Raw genomic sequence first — 2,168 nt, 5'->3', positions numbered from 1 at the left:
GTTGATTGTATTTTCCTTTTATACATTTTTTTAAATTTAAAAAAAAATTAAATATGGAAATATGTGCAAAGCACTTTGCGCCATTAAAAAAAAAAGGTTAATTTTATTTTGCATTTATGCATTTTAAAAATGTAAAAATGTTTTAAATATGTACAAGACACTTTACTCAATTAAAAAAATAGTTAATTGTATTTAGCATTTATACATTTAAAATGGTTTTAAATTAATCCAATATGCAAATATGTAAAAGATACTTTGCTCCATTAAAAAAAGTCAATTGTATTTTGTATTTTACATTTTAAAAATGTAAAAATTAAAAATATAATTAAATATATGTAAGACACCTTGCTCCATTAAAAAAATAGTTCATTTGTATTTTGCATTTATATATTTAAAATGGTTTTAAATTATTTAAATATGCAAATATGTGCAAGACACTTTCCTCCATTAAAAAAAGTTGATTGTATTTTGTATTTTTACATTTTAAAAATGTAAAAAATAGTTAAATATGTGCAAGACCCTTTGCTCCATTCAAAAAATAGTTGAATGTATTTTTTATTTACACATTTTAAAAAATAATTAAGTATGCAAATATGTGCAAGACACGTTGCTCCACTAAAAAAAATGTTGAATATATTTTGCATTTATACATTTTAAAAACTTGAAAAAGTATTAAATATGTGCAATGCACTTTGCTCCATTAAAAACTAGTTAATTGTACTTTGCATTTATACATTTTAAACATTTTAAAAATAATTAAATATGCAAATATGTGCAAGACACTTTGCCCCATTAAAAAAGTAGTTAATTGTATTTTGCGTCTATACATTTTAAAATGTTTAAAAATTATTCAAATATGCGCAATACTCTTTGCTCCATTAAAAATATGGTTAATTGTATTTTGCATTTATACATTTTAAACATTTTAAAATTAAATATGCAAATATGTGCAATACTCTTTGCTCCGTTAAAAAAATAGTTCAATGTATTTTGCATTTATACATTTTAACATTTTTAAAATGAATTAAATATGCAAATATGTGCAAGACAGTTCGCTCCATTAAAAAAAAAAAAAGTACATTTTATTTTGCATTTATACATTTTATTTCTTCGGAATGCAGTGAAATGGCCCTTAATGTTAGGAAAAAGTGTCACACACACACACACACACACACACACACACACACACACACACCTGACGCTCTTACTTTCATCGTGGATGTTCTCCTCACAAGAGACCCAGATGCCGGTGTGGAACTGTCGGAACAGGAATCGGTCGTCCCCGGTCTCCCAGCTGTAGACCACCTTGTTGGGGTCGGTCTCGTTGACGCCGTAATCGATGCACTGGTGGGTCCGCAGCTTGCTGCACTTGGGCTTGGGCACCCTCTGCGTACCCACACACCAGTAGGTGGTGATGAAAGCCGTGATGGAGAAGAACAAGGCGAAGAAGTTCAAGCCTACCGACAGAAGAGTCCTGCATTTGCGAGTTGTCTTCATTGTCTGGGAAAGAAAAGAGGAGACGTCCTGAATGCTTCAAGTCGGAAGTCAGTAGCTACATATTGCAGCATTTCCAGAAAAGACCCTTTAGGTGGAAGAAACACTTCGCGTCTTCACGCTGGGATGACTTTTGCATCATTGGACCCTCCTTCTACCGGAGTGTAAGCTATAGTAAGTCACATGGTCCAAGGATTTGACTCCTCCTTGTATCAATGAGGGATTTTCTTTTTGTGCATCCTCCCACTCATCCTCCGCGTCAGCATCCTCCCATCCCTTGTGCACACTGATTTCAGTTTGTGTGTGTTTGGAAATGTACTTTATAAAATAGTTACCGTATTTTTCGTCCCATAGGGCGCACCGGATTATAAGGCGCATTAAAGGGATCATATTAGGACGTTTTTCTCAATTTAAAACACTATCTTGTGGTCTACATAACATGTAATGGTAGTTCTTTGGTCAACATTTTACATTGATTATGTTTTACAGACCATTTTTGTCAGAGTAATTATATCTAAATGATCACACTACTTTGTGTTGAAATGAGTTCCTGGCAAGAAGACAAAATCTGTCTTTGAAACTCCACGGCGTAGGGGGGGAAGCAACATGAAGGTGTTTCTCTTTCTTTCATGTATTGTAATCATCCATCCATCCATCCATTTTCTACCGCTTAT

The 2,168-nt window shown here is 32.8% G+C and overlaps 1 protein-coding gene across 2 annotated transcripts in view; it reads right to left on the bottom strand.

Annotated features, from left to right (window-relative positions):
* LOC133538999 (germ cell-specific gene 1-like protein) overlaps nt 1–1,640 on the bottom strand; it is a 27,579-nt gene extending 25,939 nt beyond the window's left edge. The window contains exons 1-2 of one of the 2 annotated variants that reach the window (XM_061880988.1): nt 1,462–1,640; nt 1,209–1,386 (exon numbers count right to left, since the gene is read on the bottom strand). In XM_061880988.1, coding sequence (XP_061736972.1) covers nt 1,209–1,386; nt 1,462–1,497 — 214 coding nt within the window. In that variant the 5' untranslated portion in view covers nt 1,498–1,640. Of the gene's footprint in view, nt 1–1,208 lie in introns of both variants that reach the window. The other variant, XM_061880987.1, reaches the window with a different exon arrangement.
* Nucleotides 1,641–2,168: the final 528 nt, after the last annotated feature.

Source organism: Nerophis ophidion, linkage group LG20, assembly GCF_033978795.1.
Source record: "Nerophis ophidion isolate RoL-2023_Sa linkage group LG20, RoL_Noph_v1.0, whole genome shotgun sequence".
Classification (NCBI taxonomy): Eukaryota; Metazoa; Chordata; class Actinopteri; order Syngnathiformes; family Syngnathidae; genus Nerophis; species Nerophis ophidion.
The sequence above is the reverse complement of the archived record's forward strand: the minus strand, read 5'-3'. Positions and strand labels throughout refer to the sequence as shown.